The 21,143-nt window shown below is 34.4% G+C and overlaps 2 protein-coding genes across 15 annotated transcripts in view; one reads left to right on the plus strand and one right to left on the minus strand.

Moving 5' to 3' along the window:
• Nucleotides 1–9,816: 9,816 nt before the first annotated feature.
• LOC108025598 (cAMP-specific 3',5'-cyclic phosphodiesterase) overlaps nucleotides 9,817–21,143 on the minus strand; it is a 139,344-nt gene continuing 128,017 nt past the window's right edge. For all 12 annotated transcript variants that reach the window (XM_017096134.3, XM_044093388.2, XM_044093387.2 and 9 more), the window contains 6 exons: nucleotides 17,363–17,703; nucleotides 16,561–16,825; nucleotides 16,378–16,492; nucleotides 15,722–15,884; nucleotides 15,287–15,655; nucleotides 9,817–14,579 (listed from right to left, as the gene is read on the minus strand). In XM_017096134.3, coding sequence (XP_016951623.1) covers nucleotides 14,376–14,579; nucleotides 15,287–15,655; nucleotides 15,722–15,884; nucleotides 16,378–16,492; nucleotides 16,561–16,825; nucleotides 17,363–17,703 — 1,457 coding nt within the window. In that variant the 3' untranslated portion in view covers nucleotides 9,817–14,375. The remainder of the gene's footprint in view (nucleotides 14,580–15,286; nucleotides 15,656–15,721; nucleotides 15,885–16,377; nucleotides 16,493–16,560; nucleotides 16,826–17,362; nucleotides 17,704–21,143) is intronic.
• The window catches only part of LOC122818646 (uncharacterized), a 29,858-nt gene continuing 28,046 nt past the window's right edge, over nucleotides 19,332–21,143 (plus strand). The window contains exons 1-3 of one of the 3 annotated variants that reach the window (XM_050885306.1): nucleotides 19,332–19,598; nucleotides 19,977–20,176; nucleotides 20,225–20,557. In XM_050885306.1, coding sequence (XP_050741263.1) covers nucleotides 19,473–19,598; nucleotides 19,977–20,176; nucleotides 20,225–20,324 — 426 coding nt within the window. In that variant the 5' untranslated portion in view covers nucleotides 19,332–19,472 and the 3' untranslated portion in view covers nucleotides 20,325–20,557. The other 2 variants (XM_050885311.1, XM_044093392.2) reach the window with 2 other exon arrangements.

The following is a 21,143-nucleotide window of genomic DNA, read 5'->3' on the forward strand; positions in this document are numbered from 1 at the left end:
TTGGGTATCGATTTGATTTTCCTCGTTTTCTTCTCCGTTGCCTTTTAGTTTTTTTGTATTTTCGTTGGCTGGCAATCAGTTGATTTGTGTCAAAGAAAGAGCCGAACCGCCGCACCAAAATTCGTAAGAGGAGCACGGCAAGAATGTGATAAAAGACATTTTGTGTGTACTTCTTGGGGGCCCCCTTTAAACCCCTTAACCCCTCGGTGCCCACAACCCTTTGGCTCTTTGGCTCTTGGGCTCTTTCAATATTTCAATAATTTCGGTCAGGTTCAATGACTTTTGCGGCTGCGACACTTTTTTTTTGTCTTTTCTTCCCTCCCTCCCCCCTGTACCTTCTGTGACTGCCGCTTTTGTTGGCAACGTACGGTAAATTTAATCATCATTATTACTATCGCAAGTCAGCTGTTTGCCGCACATCACTCAATTAACAAGACAGCCCCGAAATAATGTATCTGCCAGCCACACAGATCCCCCAGGTTACCTCTAAGAAAATGGGGAAAAAATGGAAAAACACAAGACCGAACTAAACTAATAAAAAAAAGCAGACGATTTACCAACGCAAAGAAAAAAGTAAAGGGCCCCCGAAGAAAGTCTGAACTTCGCCCCCTATAAAAGAGGTGGGGTGGGCAGGGTACTACATTTGTCTCTATGTACCTAAAGGGGGAGGTCAAGTTACGAGTTGGGGGATCAGCGTGCTAATGACCGACAATTGCAACAGAGATGTCGTCTTCCCCGGCAGCTGCCAACGCGAGGTGCTTTAGTAGAAGACTGCACAGATTTCTGCACTGAAAAAAGGTTTTCCTAATATCATAAATAAAAAATATATATTTACTTTCCGTTTTTCACTTTAGATCGAAGGTATTTAGTATCCAGGGCCCTTTATTAGAATAAAATACAAAATTTAGTGTATTTGAAGCTCAATATATTAATAGCTAGGTACATTACAGGTACTAAAGATATTTAAATGCATGGTAATGTACCGGAAAAAATATATTGATTTTTAAAAACTATTTACTGGATATGAAGTTTTTTAGTTCCCAGGCCTTTTATTAGAATAAAATACATAATATTGTTTAATTTAAAGTCAATATATTAAAAGCTAGGTACATTATAGGTACTAAAGATATTTAAATGCAATATTGTACCGGAAAAATATATCGAATTTTAAAAACTATTTACTTGATAAGGGCTAAATGTTCGACCCAAAGGTCTAAAAGTACATCAGTTACAGAGCGTAAAAGTATTTATTTAAGTATTTGTAGCTATTAATTTAGTAAGTACTTTTTAAAAATATTGGGAACAATATTTTAAAAAATTTTAGATAAAAAGAACTTGGAATATATGTATTCAAAGTGGTTTTGTGGTTTTATTTCGTATTAGTTCATTTAAGAAACAGAGCTGTTCGTGAAAAATCTAATAGGATGGCTATATAAATTTTCTTTTATTGTGTGTTTTTTTTTATTTCTTAAATAATTTTTCCCAGTGCTTGCGAAAGAGTGAAGGACAGACTACAGCAACTTAGGGTGGTCATCATGTAAGAGGGAGTCTCCAGAACCACCCGATGTCCTGCGGTGAGGCTCCTTGGGATTCTGAAATTTTCTCTGTACCTCTGGCTGCTAATTACGGTCACACTTCGCTGAAGATGACCGCAATATTTGTTGGGATCGGGATGGCCATTGGGCTTGGGTTTTTCTCGATGTAACACCTTTGTTGACAACTTAAGTAAGGCGACACCCCAGGTAGAAACTCTGGAACTGGTCTGGAGTGGGTTGTCCTGCCCCTCGGACGCGTCCTTTCCCTTGCATATGCCAAGAATTGTGTGGTCGTTGAAAATATGCACACACAAATACTGGGCAAAAATATGATGTGGAGTTTTATATTCAAAATAAATTTATAAATATTTTTAAAGCTGGTTAGGGACAGTTTAATTGACCATTTAATCAATCATATCCTATAAGTTTTCAACTGACCAAAGTTTAATATATATTCTTTTTATTTACGAAATATATAAAAGGTTTACCTATACCTTTATATATATTCTAAAAATATTACAAAGCAAATTAAACAAAGCTTCTTAAAAAATCATAAAAAATAATGTTTTATATATTTTTTTATACAACAAGAAAATGTATAAGCTTTTAAAAAAGCCGGTTAAATAAAAACTAAAATTGTCTGAAATTTGTTTATTATTTTTTGTTTATTATTTCTTAGAGCGATAAATTTTCTACGAATTTCATAATGAGAAGTAAGTTCAAATTATTATTAAAATATATGGATTATTACAAGAATTATTCAAAATAAAATCTAAATAAATTCTAGAAGTGTAGGTTAGAATGTAAATACATGAGCGATCTGTTGCTGCTCCTTTGATTGATGGTCTCCGGGGAGTGAAAACTCTTACTCTCGAGTACTCCCCAAAGAGTTTCTACCAGGATTTTTGACTCGTGTCTCTGCAAATAAAGACCTCTGTTTGTTTTGGCCCACATGAACCAGCTGTCCACAAAAAAATAAGGAAAATAATCGGGATTATGGGAAGAGAAAGGTGGCGAATGGCAAAGGAATTTACGGCACTTATTGGTAGAACACGGGGGAAAAACAACCTAAGTACCGGGGTAAAACCCATCACAGCTTGCGGTTTCAAGCAGCCGGGGATTAGAAAATAATTCCCAGCTCAAAAACAAATCAGTTTTGTCTTGATTAAGGGATTTCGTGAGAGGGAAGTCAAGCAGGAAAACCAAGGATAAGGATCTGAGGTCCGATTCCTAGGGGATGTCCAGGATTATCGCAATTTGATCAGCTGTTTTTGTATAACTAGGGAAAGATTCTACATGTCAAACCAAAGAAGTGCTTAATTAAGTGGCTCTTTGTGTTTTATTGTTATACATTATTGTAAGTCATAAAGCAAGAGTTGGAAAATGCTTTATGGCCACAATAAAAACCAATTAGTAGCATTGATGTTAAAAAGTTTAGCTCATAAACGAAGATTTCTAAAATATACCAATAACTCTTTAAGCTTAATGATTTAATATATTTAAAAATAAATCAATAACGTTAAAAATTGTATACTATTTAATAGATTTTTATTTATTATAAATTTTCAAAAATCATTGTAGTATTTTCCTAATTTTAGGAAGGAATTTTCTCAATCAGTCGAATTGCGTGTGCCATTTTTGACGAAGATTTATTGTGCAACTGTTTTCGCCAACTAATTTTTCGGCAATTGTACTCCATAAAAGATGATTATGATTGGGGGATCCTTTGATGTTCTGCTGTGTGCGGTGGGCTAAGGGCCCTGATCGCTCCGATGGCCAACTAGTAGCCATCTGGAGCAGGACACACGCATGTGGAGAGGAGCAATTTAGCCAGTTTCAGCATGGGTATGGGTATGGGTATGGGTATGACCATCATAATTTGGGTGCACGAAACGAAACGATCCGACATCCAATAAACGTCAATCGGTTCGGTTCCATGATTAGCGGGTCTGGTCAGGAAAGGATGTCTGGATCTGGGACCTCGGGATCTCGGCACTTTGCTGCTTTGGTGCCTTGGAACCCCTGAAACACAAACTCGTTTTCATCTGCGGGCGACAGCTGTTGTTGTCGTCGCCACTGGGTAATTGCCAAATGTCAGGGCCTACTGTACTTGTGCCAAAAATGGGAAAATTTAGTCTTTAAAATTATATTTCCAGATCTGAGATGGAATTTTGTTGTTATAATACAAGATATTATTTCATAGTCATTTCCTAGTAAGGATTATAGTTATATTATTTCAATAGGATGTTAACATGAGATTGTTCTTGTTATAAAATAAAAACAATTTCAATATTCAAAAAATTTTCAATATTCATCGTCATTTTTGACCAAAATTCCTATATTTTTTGGTCTGAAAATAAGGTTGTCAGATTTTGGAGAAAAATTGTTTTTTCCTTAGTCCTTTTCTGCTGTAACTTGGTCAAAAATGGTCCGAACCTTAAAAGACGCACTGTTTTGGACAGCTAACAAGCTAGATAATTTATTGTAGTCATTTTTTGGGTTATTCTAAAAACTAAAAAATGTGGCAAATTTTCAATTTTTTTTACAAGGGTTAGCATCGTAATTTTTTGCGAAAATCGGTCAAAAATAAACATTTTTAGTTGTGAATGCCAATTAATAGGGAATTTAACGACGAGTTCAGCGAGGTATCACATTTTATTTTTGGTCTACTACTTTTATTGCTACGAACAAAATACTTATATTGTTTGGCGTAATATAAGAGATATCAGATTTTGGCGAAAAATCGTTTTTTCCTTAGTCCTTTTCTGCTGTAACTTGGTCAAAAATGGTCCGAACCCTAAAAGACGCACTTTTTTGGACAGCTTACAAGCTAGATAATTGATCGCTGTAATTTTTTGGGTGATTCTAAAAACTAAAAAATTTTGCAATTTTTCAATTTTTTTTACAAGGGTTAGCATCGTCATTTTTTGCGAAAAGCGGTCAAAAATAAATTTTTTTAGCTGTGAATGCCAATTAATAGGGAATTTAACGACGAGTTCAGCAAGGTATGGCTTTCCATTTTTGGCCCATTACTTTTTTTGTTTCGTGCAGTTTTTGGGCTAAAAACCAACCTTTATCTTTGATATTTTTTTTATCACATTTTTGAGAAAATAGCTTTCATAAAATTCTTATCTAATTAAAAAATATTTGTATAAAACCAAACCTTTTTTCCCCAGTTAAATATAACTTCCTTTGAAAATATTTAGCTCACTTGTCTTGGGCGCACTTTGGGTGAACAAACTGTAGCACAGTGAACTTCTTTCGCGGTCCTGGCGAAACAATAGAAACTGGTCCTCTTAGCGATGGTTATTAACCCAGACGGATGGTCTGTCTGAGTTTGTTCCTGGTTATTTGTTATTTGTCTAAAACAGGATCCGGATCAAAGGACTTCTGGGTTTCCAGTTTTCGAGTTCTTGTATATTTTTGTGCTTTTGTTTTGGTTCTCGTTTCTATACTTCGGCCACGCCCCCTTTCCCCCCCCATCCAAGAACCTCCTCTTCTGAGTCATCGGCACTGACAGACGAGGCTCAACTGTACTTGCCGCTGACGCTATAAATTAAAATTATGTTGTAAGCACACAGCCACGCATGCGCACACGCATTCGCAAAAAAAAGAAAAGAAAAATAATAAAGCAGACAGCAGAGTCCGGTTCCCTTGCAAAAAAATATGAGAAGAGAATAATGCGAAACTTAAGAAAGAAATGCAAACACAACAGAAAGCTAAACCAAAACAAGATGGGGAGTTACAGGTCGGCACTATAAATACCCTATAAAATAAAATAAATAAATCAATATTTTTGGTGGATTGTGGTTGATTGCATTGGATGATGATTAAAATATTTTTATATAGATAGTATTTAATAATAAATAAATATTGTATATTTTTATTCAGATACTGATACTTAATATAATTATATACTTATATTAATGTTATATATTTATATATAAAATATCCAAAAAATTGGAATGAATTTTTGTAATTAATATTTAATTTAACAAAATTAAATTAAATTAACCCCTTATTTCCCAAAAGGGTAAGGAAAGCAGAAGCAGATCAAAAGAAAGAAGACGATGTCTGCGACGCCGCTGAAAATTGCAGCTTGCAACATTAACATGTTTTATGTGCCACAGATCCGATCCGATCTCATCCAGACCGATTCGAGCTCAAGTCGAGGCTTATGTTGCACAGAAACAAATAAGATCAGGGATCAATATGATATGATCAGGGGTTAATTAAACCGCTTGGAGGAAATACTCTATAACATAATTTATATCTTTTTAAAAAGATTATTATTTCTTTTGATGATATCATAAGATATATGAAACTTTTAAAGGCAAAATATAATTCTCAAACTTTAACATTATTATTTAAATGTTTTTCAAATAAAAATGATTATTATATTTTTTTGTTCAATGTTACACTTTGGTATTATAATATATTCCGATATTATTGTGATATTTTTCTCAGTGCCCTTAAGCCCCGGACTTAATGGGAATCAACCAGAGCGGTTTGGTTGCCTGTGATCTGCGAGGGCTTTTGAGGGGGGTTTTGCGAGGGGGTTGCCCTGGGTTTTCCCTTTTTATGGAGGAAGTCGACTGGTCTCCTGCGGAAGGAAGTCGCGCCTGTTCCGCAATTCAGCTCGAACAAAAGGCTCGCACCGAAAAAGATTCGCATGGCATGAATGCAAATTATCGCAGAAATGTTATTGAACTTTTCCCAGTTAGAGATGAGGATGAGGATGGCCAGGAGCCACAGATACAGGATGGAGGGAGGATCAGCGGGAGGAACCTAAGGCACCCATATGTCCGAATGGAATCTCTTCCATGTGTTGGCAATAACTTCGCTTCCTTTTGTTTTTTTTTTTAGTGTTTTTGCTGCTCCTGAAACGCCTACAAGTGTATGTTTTGAAGAAGCACTCAAATAAATATTTGTTAATTTTTAAAAATCAAATAGAATTTATAAAAATTATGCCGTACTCAACTGGTTTTTTTTCTTAAATAAAAATCATACATTTTTTAATTGGTACATACGTTTTACTGTAGTATTAAATTTGTTTTTTTTGTGCTATATATTTGTACTCTTAATTTACCTCTTATTTTTCCAAGTGCATCTTGATGCAGGGGCAGTGACAAAAACGCTTTTAATTGCTTTATTTTCCAAACGGCCCCGGCATATGGAAATGTAAATGGCATCGAGAACGAGTAGGATCCTTTTTCTTTATTTATTGCAAACAAATGACAAGTATCCACTTACAGGGCATCCAATTGCCGTTCCAATTGTTTATGCCTCCTGCCCCCTGAAATATTGCCCGAAAGTCATTGAGGAGTCACAGTTGATTTGATCTTTACGATGGTGTTGTATGTGCGGGTCTCGGTTTTCGGGGGGTAGGTAGTGTATAGAAGAAGGGCCATTCTTAAGTTGTAAACAGGGATAAAGTCGCTTCGAATTGGCAAGCAAACAATAATGGTATTATTATTGCTAAAATTCATAAACCCATAGAATTTATGGGGGATTGATTTATGAACTACCAAAGAAATATAAGTATTGCAGGCTTTGAAATAATGTTTATAAAAGGGAAGGGTGTGTTCTAAAAACCTTTGAAATAATATAACATAAAATATATTTATAGCAACAATCATGTTACTTAAGTTTCTAAACAAAATAGCCAAAACGAAAATGTTCCCCACCCAAAAGACCCTATTAGAACTCATTACAATGCCAATTGATGGGGTCCGAGAGTGAAATGTCGCCCCCCACACAGACCCATTACACACATTCCCATAACCATAAGGACGAAAACGATGTGTGCATGTTGTGGGACAGCCATTACACATGTAAATCGGGCTATCGGGGGACCCCGAAACCTATAACCCCAATGAAAAACAGGCCGAGCGACAACTGAAAATGCACAAATTTATATGTAAACGATGGAAAACTGATCAACATATATAATTACCGAAATTTTCCATGGCCAACGTGTGAACGGGGGAACTGGGAAGGGGATCGGCAACGAGAACGTGATCTTGGAGGGGAAAATCGGAGGTGGGGACGGTCCGCAGATAATGTGGAGTAGGGAAACCGTTGACAACAACGCGGAGATTATGAAAATCTTTGGTCATTGGGTTACGGGGAGAACGGGCACAAAAAGTGAAATGTCAGGGGTTAGTTCTAAACATAATCAATGGAGTACAGTGGGCTGTCGGTAGAGGGAAAAGGCCCCTATTCATTTGAAGAAAAAATGATTTAAGAATTCAACTTTTAATAGTGTTATAAAATAATACAAAATATAAATATAAAAATAAATAATAATATAAAATATAAATGAATTAAATATATACAAACATTATAATATAACAATATACCATTTAAAAAATCATAGAATTAGTTATTATAATTCGATTACTAAGGTGTCATATAAGAAATTTAATAATTTATCTGTAATTTTGCAATATATATATTAAACATTATTATCATAATAGTACATATGATTAATGTCACATATATTGTGATTAATTTATATATAGACATCATTTGAAAATGTAAATAATTACTTATTATATTTCGACTATTAGGGTATAATATGAGAAATATAATAATTAGTTGTGAATTTTTATATACAGAATATTAACATATATTAAATTATTTAAACTGGAAAACAAGTAAGCCTAGGGAAAATTTGTAATACATTTGTGCAATTGAGTGGAAAATAATGTAAAAGAAATGGTTGACGATCGGAGAAAGGGCTCTCCCTGGGCTTCCTGCTCTGCCAACGACCACTGTGCTCACTAAGGGTTCGACTTAGTATCTAAACCATACTTGAATGCACTTACGGAAAATCTCCAATCAGGCAGCCGCGACCCCCTACTGATGAGAGTTTCTGGTTCTGGCTCTTGGATTCTCCGATTTTGAACGGCATGTGAGCCCCGAGAAAGGGCAGAGATACCGAAAGACAAACGGACGGACCTGATATTCGAGAGTTGGTCGGGGGAAGGGGACCTCTGTGTGTCCTCCAGTGAAGTGGCAAAAGCGACGTGAAACGTTTTCCAAAAAAAGGATAATAACCAACGATCCGGCCGCCGAGCACTAACGCATATCAATGGCTTTCGAGCGAGGAGGTCGAAGGAAACGTTTAACGCTAAACACTTGAGAGGCCAGCCCAAAAAAAAAAAAAAGAAGAAAAGATACCCGAAAAGAGCGGAGATGCATACTTATAGAGACATGTCTTATCTGCTGGCACATAAAGTGCCAAAAATTATGGCAAGAGGAAATTGAAAGTATGGTCTGTCAGAGTCAAGGGGCGACGTGAGATCTGGGATTGCATTGCAAGTGGCATAATGTTGTGCACTATAAGGCCGCGCCGCAATCATAAGTCATAGGGGATACGGCGACTGGAAGCCAAATGAGATCACTTTTTCACAATTAAGTAAATTTAATAATCAGTTTCAAACTTATTTATTCAAGAATTGCCTACGTTTGGAGATAAAAATATATTTTAGAATTGAAAATATGTGTTAAATATACTTAAAATAATTTGAAAAGCTAAGAAACTTTTTGCGTGATGATTCTTGGTATTGTATGTATGTATATAATTATTTTAAAAATGTAAAAAAAAAGACAAATTTTTTAAACTGTAAATTATATACATACCTGATACAAATTTACCTACAAAACAACACCAACCTTTGAAAACATCTTTAATTCATCATTGCTTCAAATTAGTCATGACTTTGCCATCAAATCAAAATTTTATAATTATTTCTAATGGTAAAAAAATATTAAATTAAAAAAACTATTTGTATTAATTAATCAATAGTTGACAAGAACAAAATATTTAATAGTAAAATCATTTTTTGAGAAAAGAATTAAGAAATATATTTGTTTAATGCTTTGGTTAAAGTCCATGAACTTTGTAGCATGCTTTTGTGCTTCTGCTGTTTTCAGGCTTGAAAAGTGTTGCTTACCTTAGGGCTGCTGTTATATTTAAATATTGGTTAGGCTCTGCACAAAAGTAGACTCTAATTTATTTCCAAAAAGTCCTGATCCTGTTTTCTATCCAAAAAAGAAGTATTTTCCAAGAACAATGTGTTATGTCACATAAATACTCATATAAGATCATAATAAAATTCCCAATAATTTGTCTATTAAGCACATTATAGTTTTATAAAAGTGTTGCTGTTGCCATTTTTCTAAAACTTTAAAATCTTCAAATAAAAAATAATATATCACATAACTTGCCGAATTTCGCTGAAAAAGAACCCTCAAAGAAATAACCAAACCAGAGTATTTTTAAATATTATCTTTTCATTTATTTAGATTCATTAATTTTTCATTTTCATTTCTCGTCTGTATTCCATACTCATTCAAATCTGTTCTCAATGCCCTTTTCCCATTGTTCTCTTCACAATTTATCATTTGCCATGCGGTCTTTGTTTTTAATGCCAAACAGAGTGACTTTTATTCTTAGGTTTCATTAATATTACTTACTCTTGCATGCAATTATGTATTTGACTTTGGGTTTTTCTCTTGGTTTTCAGGGTAGATTTTCATTAATTTCATAAATGAATACGCTTTTCACATACATAACTACATATATATACATAGAATATACATATATATGTATATGGTAATTCTGAGAGAGGCGAAACATAACCGAAACAATAACGAAACAACAAAAACCAGCTCGTAACTACATATATGTATATATAATTATATTTATTTTGGGTGACTTAGCCTGGGTAAGCCCTATTTAGTACTATAGTACGCCTGATCGAGTTCAGTGGTAAATAATTTGCCGATATTCCGATATTTCGCGTTCATTTCTCCTTTCTCGCGGTTCCAGAATTCGAAATCTCCAGAATTTGTTACCCATCAAATCGCTTTCCCTTTTCGCTTCAATGTGTGCGTGTCCGTGTTGTGTGTGTATGTATATGTTTCCTCTGTAGTTGTAGTTGTGGGTGAGCTTTTTGTAAATGTAATTGTATAAATTTCCAAAAAAAAAAAAATGCCTAACTGTTTGCCCAGTAACGCCAGCGTTACGTGATCTATATGTATATAATATCTCCCGATATTCTCCACTCGCTTGAGATGCCGACTTGCGAGGCGAAAGGACTCGTCTACGCTCGGCACTTCAAGCGGCATGTCCTTTTCTTCCATTATTTTTTTTCTAACAACCGTCGTCGCCAGCGCACAATTTATGGTATTTTTTTTTGTATTCTTTTAGTATATTTTTTGTTTGTTTTGTGTTTGGTTTCATTCTTTTTGTTTTGTCTTCGTCTTTGGTGTTTTCTCATTTCATTATAGTACAAAACATGCCATTTCCATATCGTTTGTATTATTTACTCTCTCTTCTTTTTCTTTTTTTGGTATTTTTTGTTTAAAGTTTTGTCTTCTTGGTATTTTTCCAAGTTTCTGGTATCTGGTTTAGGTTTCTTTTTTTTAGTTTTTGTTGCTGTCGCCTGCTGTATATAGTTATAGTATAGATACATATACGGTAATATATATTTATGTATAGTTATTAAGTTATCTCAAAAAAAAGTTTTCATTTACGGCTAACAGCACAACAAACAGTTTTCCTTTGGTTTTCCCTCGGCAACTTGACTCGTGATTCCCAAAAAATTTGGCCAACCTGTGCTACAAATGCTGATCTCTCGTTACCCATATAAATATTTACTTGCTTCTGTATATACGTATATATATTTATTCCTCTATGTAAGTGGGTATCCTTGATGACACATGACGCTACATAACTCTATGTGTGCAATATATGCGTTTAATATATATATATATATAGAGATGCTATATATATATAGATTACTTTTTTAATAGTTATATACACTGATATAATTGGCGGCACGTCAATAGGAAAAATCAGACAAAAATTACAGGGAATACGCTTCGAGTGCCTCTACTAGACGATTCAATTTCAGTCAAAAATTGAGGGGGGGATGTTAGGGGTAGGGACTTCTATAGATGCCTTTTTAACTTGCTGGTATCTTTCGGTTTTGCTTGGCAAGTGTCTAACAATTACATTTAGATGCTTTTCGACTTTCTGTTCCTTTCCTTTTAACCATAAATTGCTTGTTCTCATGGGCATGACTCTCTCTGGATGATATTCACTGCTGATCTGGGGGCTTGGACTTAAAGTTCTTCGAATTACACATACACGTACAACATCTGGTTAGGTTTAAGTTTCAACTCGAGTATACATCAAATGTCCGATACTGCATCATATATGCCTAGTATATATTCTATATATGTTGGTATGCGCCTATGCGTATAAATTTAAATGTTTCGGTTAATACTCTGGCGAACTACCAGTATCTCTCTGTCCGGGGAATCCCCCGAGGGTTTTCTTTTTCATGATTCTACGGAAAGACTTCACTCGCAGGGAAATTCGTGTTACAAGTACATTATATAGTAGTTCATTTTCTTCAGTTTCTTTGCTTTTCGTATTTGTTTTCTGAGAGGAGAAAAAGTCATTTGGTTTTGTTCGCTTTTTTTGTTTCTTTCTTTTATTTATTTCACTCAATTTGTTAAAGTAGCTTTTGGTTTTTTAAGTTTGCCATGGACTTGCCGTCATTTTTGTTTTCGTTTCGCAACTATGGTTTAATTAATAATATATGTATGTAGGTAATATATCTGGCTGTATTTGCTGAAGGTTGATTAAGTTTCGAAAAAAGTAATTCTGAAGCGCACATTTACAATGCTGCTTAAATTGCTATAAAGTATCTTGTTCTTCAACTTTGCATCTCTCGTTTGTTTTTCTCCTTTTTTTAATGATATTTTTAGACCATCAAGGTTCCATTTCATTTCATTACATTTCATTCACATATCATATCATATTATATATATATATATATATTTGTTATATAAAAAAAAACACTATTTTATGCGCGGATCCTGCCCGCTTAAACACAAAAAGAAATGTATAGCACTAGGTCAGAAAAAATAATGTTTTTTGGGTAATAAATTAATAACAATAAAACATAATATTAAACAATAGTTAAATTATGCGCGTTTATAATTTGGCCTGCCACATTGATCGATCCGCGCACCAGCGCCAGTATCGTGACTTTGCATATGCATATAGTACATATCGATATATCTATAGTATATATATATCTCTGTATAGGTTAGGTATAAATAATCGTATTATAGCCAATGACTTTTTCGGTTTATATATCTTGTGTGTGTGTGCTTGTGTTGCTTTTCCTTTGGTTTTGCATTTGGAAAACTAAAAATTGCTTGTGCTTGAAGAGTCTTTTCTGGTGGTCTGTGGTTTGTAGTATAGTAAATTGTGAGTGCTTTCGCTTTCTGCCAGTTAAGTTTGTTCACTAAATTCATCAATGCTCCCTCTCTTTCGCGTCCGAGTGTCCTGTCTCTTTCACTTTGAAATTGTGTGGCTCAGTAGTAGCTTAGTAACTAGTAAATAATGATATAAGTAGTATATAGCGAAAAATATTTGCGAAGACAGCGTTTGACATTATTTTCGGTTCATCTCTCTCTCTCTCTCTATTTTCCTCTCCCCTTCTCTTTCATTCTTTTTCTTTTTTCTGGAAGCAAATCAAATCGCAATTCAAATTGAAAGTTGAAATGGAAATTCTTTAGCTAATTGTACAATAGTTTTTCCTTCTTTCCTCCCTTCTCTGCACTTACTCTCTTATTTATGTGTGTTTTTGGCTTTGTTTTCATTTTTAGTTTTAGTTTGGCTGCAAAAATCTGCTAGCCGCTTGCTTTAAATTCGAGTCCAACATTTAAATTATTTACAAATAATATAAAAAAAAATATTTATATCATATATATTACTATACAACTACAGTCTGGCTGTAGACTGTTCATCTTTGTTGTTTGGTTTTGGGGATTTAGATTTAGTTTTAGTTTTAGACTTTGAATTAAATGGCTTTAACTCGGGTGGCTTTCAATTTTGGTTTAATTCACTGGGTTCTTACACTTAACATGGTTGTTTGTTTGTGGTTTTTTTTTGTTTTCGCTTCTATCGCTGGGGTCTAAATCATAAAAAACTCCATATGGGTTGCTGTTATCGTTTATCGGTTACAAGTTAGATCTAGCGTTATCAATCGAGTAAAATGAATCTGTTCGGGGCATGCAAAACATTCAAAACTTAAAAACTTCTCTTAGGCTAAGTCGTACTAATTATTTCTTTCCGTTTGGTTATTTTTCTTTTTTAAATATTTCACTTTAGTCAATGGTTTAAAAGAGGATAATTGGTTTGGGGGTCGTTCTTCCTCCGACTGATGATGTCCTTCTTCAGTTGAATTTAACAAAAATCATTTGCCTACACATGCAACAAAAATCGTCTATATAATGGGGGAAATTACTCTTTTCAGGGCGGGAGTTTTGGTATCTTCTTAGTATTACTTATCAATGGGTTTTCTCATTACTTTTGCTTTGTCTTGGATTGAGTGTGTGGGTTTGTGTTTTTAACAATATGCAAGATTTCTCATAGTTAGCTCTTCTCCTCATGTTTTCCCTTTTTTTTCAGTGTATTTTCAACATCAATCTCGGTGTTCCATTAAGTAAATTTCTAATTTCCTTTTTCGTTTTTCTCTAGGCTTTATAAGTTATACGGTACTTTTGCTATTGCTGTTTGGATTTTTTGTATGCTTTAAACATTTGTTTAATATTTCTTTAGTTGGCTTTTTGGTTTTTTTTGTATTTTTTTTTTTCATTTTTTCCAAGAGTTTTTCTTTGTTTTTTTTTTGTAGTTTTTCGTTTTTGGTTTTTGTTTGGTTTCTTGTGTGTTAATAGTAGTCACTAACGTAATAGGAAAAAGTTGTGAGCCTTTTCCTGTAATTTGCGATAAATTCCCACGACTCTCCGTCACATTCCACCGTGTTGCTGTTGGTTTTGGCAGCCACCCGTCCTGGGTGCCACGCCCCCGCCGGCGCCGCCACCGCCCCCAGCCCCGCCCAGCGCGGAGGCGGCGGTGGTTCCGGTGGTGCCGGTGGTGGTGCTCTCGCCGCCACTCTCGTCGCCCTCCTCCAGCTCGGCGAGGTTCTCCTGGTCGGACTCCTCCAGGGTTACCTAATTAATATAGAAGTCATAGTTAGTGGGTGCTTGGTATTCATTTGGAAATCACAGCTGACATGGTTAAATGGAAAAAATTACTGGAAACCATACATGAAATATACATTTTATCAATTTTTTTTAAATTTTAAAATACCCTTCTACATTACTTGATTGGTTACAAATGCTTTTATAAGATTTTAAACCAGACTTCAATAACATATTTTATTTATGAACTAATTTTAAACTTCTTCTAATGAAGATAATAGCCGTCAATACTATTTATTTCGAGTTTTAAATACTATTAGAAAAACATTTTAGTTTGATTAAAAAGAAAATTACTTCTGTTCTTTCAAAGGTCATAAATTTGAATACAAAATTACAGCTCCTAATTTCAAACAGTTTTTTGGAAAATATTATTAATTATCATATGTTTTGATGATTTATGATAATTTTTTGATTTATTTCATTTTTAAAAAAATATAATAAATAAATATTAAAATAAAATGCATTGAATCTGCTGTGCTTAACATTAAATACATTTTTTTAAAGATAGCCAGCTGGCTTTTATGTTTTTTCCTTCGATTTCTTTGGCATTCAATTACAGTAATGAGATTTGAGATACTAATTTATTTGTTTAATTGAGCTGCTTTTGCTCTCGCTTTTTCCCTAATGGCGTTTCCATGTCAGCAATGGATTTCCTTAGTACTCAAGACGGGGCTCACTTGAAAGCGTATCCTGTCCTCCTGCGGATTCTCATCGACCCCCGACGGCGGCGGCGAGGGCGGTATCATGCTCTGGTAGTAGTCTCTGTTCTCTTCAAGCGTGTCGAGTATGTCCTGGGCATCCGGGTGCACCAGGTCCGCCCAGGTCTCCCAAAGCGGGTGGACGATGTAGTCGATGAAGCCCACCTGCGACTTCTCGATGGTGGCATTGTGGCGGTCGCACATGGGGCTGATGTCCATGCCCGACTCGCGCTCCTTGTCGCCCTGCAGGAAGAACTCCTCCATGAGCAGGGCCACCCAGCGCTTGTAAAGCGGCAGCGGCTTGGTGGGATTGCTCAGATCGGCGCAGTGCACCAGATTCTCGAGCACCTTTGAGGGTATGGGGATTTATATTAATGTATGTTCCATTTAATATTTCAAAAGCGATCCCCCTACCTGTATGCGATCGGTGTAGTTGTCCAGCAGCAGGACTCCGGAGCCGGCCACCTTCTTGGTTTCCACCATTGTCTTCAGGTCGGCCAGCAGACTCATGTGCTTGGACATGTCCGTGGACAGCACAATATCAATAACCATTTTCCTCAATGTTTGGCGTTGTTTCCTGGGCGAGAAATGAGAGGTTATTAGTATTTTGATTATACATTTTGGGATATATTAACTAGTCCTTTTACATAAAATATTTAATGAGACATTTGAAAAATCTTCATAATAATAAAATTGGCAAGTTTACATTTAGATTCTATTTTTTATCTTAAATCTGCATCAAAAATGTATTTGAAAATATTTTTTCAAAGATATAATAAAAAATAAACAGGGCCCTTAATAATTGTGTTGAATAAAATAATAATTAAAGTATAAAATAAGAGTCAAAATAATTGAAAGTCTCTTAAAAAACTTTTCGGTTGTCCATTTAAAAAAATATTTTTATTAAACATTAAAAATGGTCTCGAAAAAATAATAAATAAAATAACAAAGTATAAATAAAATACCAAACAAATCATGTATAAGGCCTTGGTTAAAATGAAATTTCTAGTGTTTTAAATACATTCTTTAAACAATTTTAACATTTTAACTTAAAAGCTTTAGAAACTCACTTTTGCATATTACAGAATATATCACATCCTTGATTTTGCAATAATTTAAAGGCAACAGCTAAATGATGATTTTCCAAAACAGATTCGTCATTGTACATTAATGCTAGTTCGGAACCTAGAAAAAATCAAATATATTATACAAAATTAGTAAGGGAACTTTTGTAAATGAAAGAGAAAACCCACTTGAGTTAACCAAGAACTGATTGGTTAAGCCGGGATGATCAACATCGTGGATGCAGGCGGCGAACAGAGCCCCGCCCACCTCGAGCGGTGTGAAGACGCCCTCCAGCGCCGGTGTATTGAGTAGCACATTGGTGCTCTGGGTCACGTCGGCGGCATGCAGCGAGTTGTGAAACGGATTGTCTTTGACGTAGTGGTCCTCCAGAGTAGTCATAAAGTTAAGAAAAGTTTTCGGTGGTATCATAAGACTGGTCAGTAATTCTCTACTCTGTGGGGGGGGGGCGAAAGAAGAATGAGAAAAAATTATTAGAAAATATCATTCACAGATTAAATACTAAATAGATATGGCAAATCTATAAGAAGTTTTTTTTTAATTAAAAATTAAATTAATTAATAATTTAAAATGGGTTCATAAAGTACGAAAAATTAAGGCTTACATATTTTTAAAATCTATACTATAAAATGTTTGTTTTTTCTAACTGCAAACAATTTTGAAAACTTTTTAAAGATAAAAAATAAAAATATTTTTGGATAGCTTTTAATTATTATTTTTTTTAATTTTCTAAATATAAGACTTTTTAAAATATTATTTAAAAATCCCTCAATATCTAAACTCCCCTAATAACATTTTTTTTAAATATAAAACTATAAAGTCTTTTTTGAGGAATATCAAGAAATATATTCAAAATGTTTTTAAATATATTTTCGAATTCAGCAACATTTAATTTCCTATTTTTTGCTACCCAAACCACTTGATTTAACCCTCTTAAGCATAGTTACATATGCTCAGGCCGCCTTCACCCACCTGAAATATGGTGTATGCCACACAGGTGAGCGGCCGGTTGACGCTGAACTCGCCGATGCTGAATATCTGGATGCCCCAGGTGTCCAGCTCGCCGAGCAGGGTGCCCAGCTCGTTCTCCCTGGGCGTCTCCACGCCGAAGGTGGGCAGCCGTTCGCCGGTGAAGCTGTTGGTGTGCGAGAGGGGCCGCTTCACGCCGCTGATCTGCGACATGGGCGGGCCGCGGGGGGAGCGCGAGCGGGCGTACTGGCCGGCGGACTGCTGTCCGGCGGCGGCATTGGCGGCCACCAGCTCCGGATTATCCTCCACGCGCAGCGACGGCAAGTCGAACTCCTGCTGCTTGTCTGTGGGAAAAATCAGAAAGAAACGGAGAATAAAATATTTAATAAGATGTATAAAAATGGGTATTTTTTGATTTTAAAAATGTATATTTAAGATTTTAAATATTGGACTTAAAAAAATATAATATATATAGAAGGTCTTAAAGATTTAAGTTTAATTATTTTCCATTAACAATTTTGTTGGCTCTTAAATTTAGTTTTTGAACCATTTTCTCATTTTTTTAGGGATTCATATCAGGATTTTCTTAAATTCCGATTTTAATCAAAAATACTCCTTTTTGATCGGTTTTTCATTCATAACTTATTTAATTCAAGTCGTACAGCCATAAAACCGACAGTTTTGAGCAGCTTACATCCCCGGCTAACAAATTCCATTACTTTTAGAGAAATTTATTTTTTGACCCATTTTTGCATTTTTTGTAAGGGGTCATATCAGGATTTTTTGAAATTCGGATTATAGGTAAAAATACTCCTTTTTGAGCGGTTTTTCATTCATAACTTATTTGATTCAAGGCGTACAGCCATAAGACCGACAGTTTTGAGCAGCTTACATCCCCGGCTAACAAATTCCATTACTTTTAGAGAAATTTATTTTTTGACCCATTTTTGTATTTTTTGCAAGGGGTTGTATCACGATTTTTTGAAATTCGGATTATAGGTAAAAATACTCCTTTTTGAGCGGTTTTTCATTCATAACTTATTTAATTCAAGTCGTACAGCGAAAAGACCGACAGTTTTGAGCAGCTTACATCCCCGGCTAACAAATTCCATTACTTTTAGAGAAATTTAGTTTTTGACCTATTTTTGCATTTTTTGTAGTCATATCAGGGTTTTTTGAAATTCGGATTATAGGTAAAAATACTCCTTTTTGAGCGGTTTTTCAGTCGTAGTTTGGCCAATTCAAGTCGTACAGCCAAAAGACCGATAGTTTTGATCAGCTAACGTCCTCAGCTATCAAATTCAATCATTTTGGGGAATTTTATTTTTTGACCCATTTTATCATTTTTTTTAAGAGGTTGTATCGTGTTTTTTTAAATTTAGATTTTAGTCAAAAATCTAATTTTTTCAGCGGGTTTTCACTAATAGCTTGGCCAAATCAAGTCGTACAGAAAAAAGAGCGACTGATTTGAGCATCTGACTTCGTCTGCTATCGACCCTAATCGTTTTCAAAAAAATTAATTTTTTGAGCGAATTTTTCATTTTTGTCAGGGGTTTATCGTATTTTTTTAAAATCCAGATTTTGGAAAAAATACTAATTTTTGGGTGGCTTTTTGATCGTAGGTTAGGCAAATCAAGTCGTACGGTGAAAAGACCTATTGTTTTGAGCAGCTGGGAAGCTCTGCTAACGATCCCCATCACTTAAAGAAATATTTAATTTTTGAACATTTTTTTCATTTTTTGTAAGGGGGTGCATTATACACATTCAACATGTAACATTCAACATAAAATGTTTAACTCACAACTTAAAACATATTAAATGTTTGTTCTTGAAAAAGAACCTAAAATTTTGCAATTATTAAGTAATATTTACACGCAAAATTAATCAATTTATATACAACATGTAACATTCAACAGAAAACATACAACTAACAACTCAAGACACGTTTAATGTTTGATGTTATAAAAATAAACTTTTATTTACGCAATTATTTAGTAATATTTACATTTTACAATGGCCACGTCATCGAAAATGTTAATTACAAATTAATTTCTTCTGTGGGAGCTTATAATTCCCAATTAGTTCTAGCTCGAAAACGCATGACCTGGCGGCTATGGTCACCCCAAATCAGTTGACCGGAAGTACCGGCGAGTGTTTGTGTGTGTGTGTGATAGTGCTCTTGGACAGATCACTGGACAAGGTGGAGGTGGCACTGGACTCCAGGATGCAGTGCATCCAGGTATGAACCTTATATAAGTGTTAATTAAATATTTATAGTCATAGCACAGTTATAGCCTCACTTAGGCAACTTTCAATGTGCAACCTTTATAAGTCTGTAGTCAACATATAACATTGAACATTCAACATGTAACATTCAACATGTGACATTCAACATGTGACATTCAACATGTGACATTCAACATGTAACATTCAACATGTAACATTCAACATGTAACATTCAACATTGGACATCCAACATTGGACATCCAACTTAAGACATGTTGAATGTTTCTTGTATAAATAACCTGAACATGTAATTGTTATGTAACACTTATGAATTTTACGATTGGCCACGTCATTGATAATGCTAATAAAAACTGATCTCTTCTTCTTCTAGTTCCAGCTGAAAATGGATGCTATGGTCACTCGAAAAACCAATAGACCGAATGATTTAGCGAAGGATTGTGTGTGTGTTGGTGCCTTTGGAGAAATCACAGGTTCACAGGATATACATGGAGCCTTTGCAATGATTGCTGAATATGTACATATATGGAGATCTCATCATTCAAGACAGCAGAGCACCGAAAACTTATTCAGGTATGTACCTTAGTGAATTAAATATTTTTAGTAACCCCTTAAGTTTAGTGTCTTAAGTGAAACGCCGCCAAGTTGCTGTCATGTAAATTCGCTAATTTTTTGGACATGTTTTCTGATATTTTTATTTATATATATTTCTGTAAACTAATGCAAACATATCAGCGTTCAAAAATTATATAGAAATGAACCAGAATGTTCTTGGGTTCTCTTTCATTTATTTATTTATATTATCATGTTATACATCCTAATCCTGTATTTATGTATAATGTAATTTAATTTGGTAAAATAAATAAATGGTTTATCTTCTAATAATGTTGTTTTATCGGAGAATTAAAAGAACTAGGTAATCTTATTTATTGAATATGCAATGCAAATATGTACACAAATATATATATTTAATCATCTCCCTGGCGCGCAAAAAAAAAAAAACTAATCTGCTAGCACCCACAACCATCTTTTTTATATTTTAAATAGTATATAAGTTATATATAATACTATTTAATATAATATTTAGATTAGGATGTGTATTATTAGTATGTTTTAATATTAAGTATTTGGTGAGATATATCATAAGTTGTTTTAAGAACTGGGGATCTGGAAAAGTAGGAACCAGGGTGTGTAATTTTCGGCTTGCCGAAATAAGCTTTCGCCTTGTCAATATTAGAAATGCCATTTCCAACATTAAAAGGTTGACTTTTTTGTTATGGCTTTAGATTTTATTACCAATTATTTTGAAATTAATCAACGAGATATAACATTCCTGATTTTGACGATTATTTTTTAGCAGCCAAAAAAAAAAATTTACTTAGGTTTTTTTTTGTAAAAAATACATGTTTCAGATTTTGTCAAAAATACTAATTTTTTGGTGGTTGTCGTACATTGAAAAGATCGACTGTTCTCAGCAGCTGGTTACGTCTGCTATCGCCCCTGATCATTTTTAGAAAAATTTAGTTTTTGAGAAAATTTT

The sequence above is a fragment of the Drosophila biarmipes genome, chromosome X (genome assembly GCF_025231255.1).
Source record: "Drosophila biarmipes strain raj3 chromosome X, RU_DBia_V1.1, whole genome shotgun sequence".
NCBI lineage: Eukaryota > Metazoa > Arthropoda > Insecta > Diptera > Drosophilidae > Drosophila > Drosophila biarmipes.